Source organism: Penaeus monodon, chromosome 19 (assembly GCF_015228065.2).
Source record: "Penaeus monodon isolate SGIC_2016 chromosome 19, NSTDA_Pmon_1, whole genome shotgun sequence".
NCBI classification, from domain to species: domain Eukaryota; kingdom Metazoa; phylum Arthropoda; class Malacostraca; order Decapoda; family Penaeidae; genus Penaeus; species Penaeus monodon.
The window spans coordinates 45,087,724-45,088,873 of record NC_051404.1 but is presented as its reverse complement, the minus strand read 5'-3'; the positions used below and the strand labels follow the sequence as shown (position 1 = coordinate 45,088,873).

Here is a 1,150-nt window from a genome sequence, read left to right as displayed (position 1 = left end):
ATACCGTAGATTGTATCATACATGAAATTGTGACGGACAAGTGATATCCTATTCATAATATGTAGGAAAAGTATTTCACGAAACATTTAGATATAACAAGGGAGATACAATAAGTGTAGCTAAACGGTGTCATAACGGGAATAGTGTGTCAATCATAACACACGATAAGCTTATGTTCCAAATAATCAAACACAACATATATGCAGTTCTGGGTCAGCCGGGCCTCCCGTGCACGTGTTTCTAGTTGGTGTGTGATTGTCTTGGTGGTAGACAACATGAATATGACCATATGTAGGACACACATAGCGTGCTGGAATGTTTAGGGATAAAATGCTAATGCTTTTGTTGGCGGTGGAGGTGGAGGGTTACTATTAATGAGGGAGTGCCTATGCAGGTGACCACAGATTGAAATTAACGAAAAGAAATATACAGCACATACAGTTATCACATATTAAGTATTTTCACAGAATTAGGAGCCGGTGGATGTAGGGAACAAACAGTACAATGGAATAATAACCATTGCGATGATGGATATGCTAATGAATATTGATTTTTTGACACAAACATATCAATACATTTTCTAAGGGACAAAGTATAAGTATCTTACCGTGTGTTTATATAAGCAATAACAGTATAAAAAAAGAGGTTATGTCTTCAGCAATGTTATGTGCTTCTTCTACTATTACGTATTTCTTCTAGGTGTTCTGCCTCTCCAGTGGGACCTGCAAGGAAGCTGGGGCCTGTGGAGGACGACCCCCAGAGTCAATGGCTACTATGTGCCCCCGGGGGTGAGTATAAGTTATTCAATAAAAGCATAGGATTCACATATTTTTACCTCACACGCTCTTCATGATAACATTATGAAGAATCAATCATAAAAAAAATAACTCTCATAACTGACATTCGAAAAGTGTAAACAACGGAAGGTTCGTATCAGATTCGAAACATTTTTAGTAATGTAAATCTTCTTGTAGGTACGTGTACTGCCTGGAAAGGGGCGAGTGTGTCAGCGCGAACAGAGGGTGTAATTGGGAATCTAGGTAAGGTGTTGGTGTTGTTTTTAAACTGTGGAAAAGTTTAGGGGAAAAATTATTGAAAATGTGTCATATATATATACATGCACATACAGACACATTTGTAGATATGAATG

The 1,150-nt window shown here is 37.8% G+C and overlaps 1 protein-coding gene across 1 annotated transcript in view; it reads left to right on the top strand.

The window, feature by feature from the left end:
• LOC119585417 (latent-transforming growth factor beta-binding protein 2-like) overlaps positions 1–1,150 on the top strand; it is a gene marked incomplete at its 5' end in the record, with an annotated part of 12,563 nt that overhangs the window by 6,704 nt on the left and 4,709 nt on the right. The window contains 2 exon segments of the mRNA XM_037934079.1: positions 700–788; positions 975–1,040. Coding sequence (XP_037790007.1) covers positions 700–788; positions 975–1,040 — 155 coding nt within the window.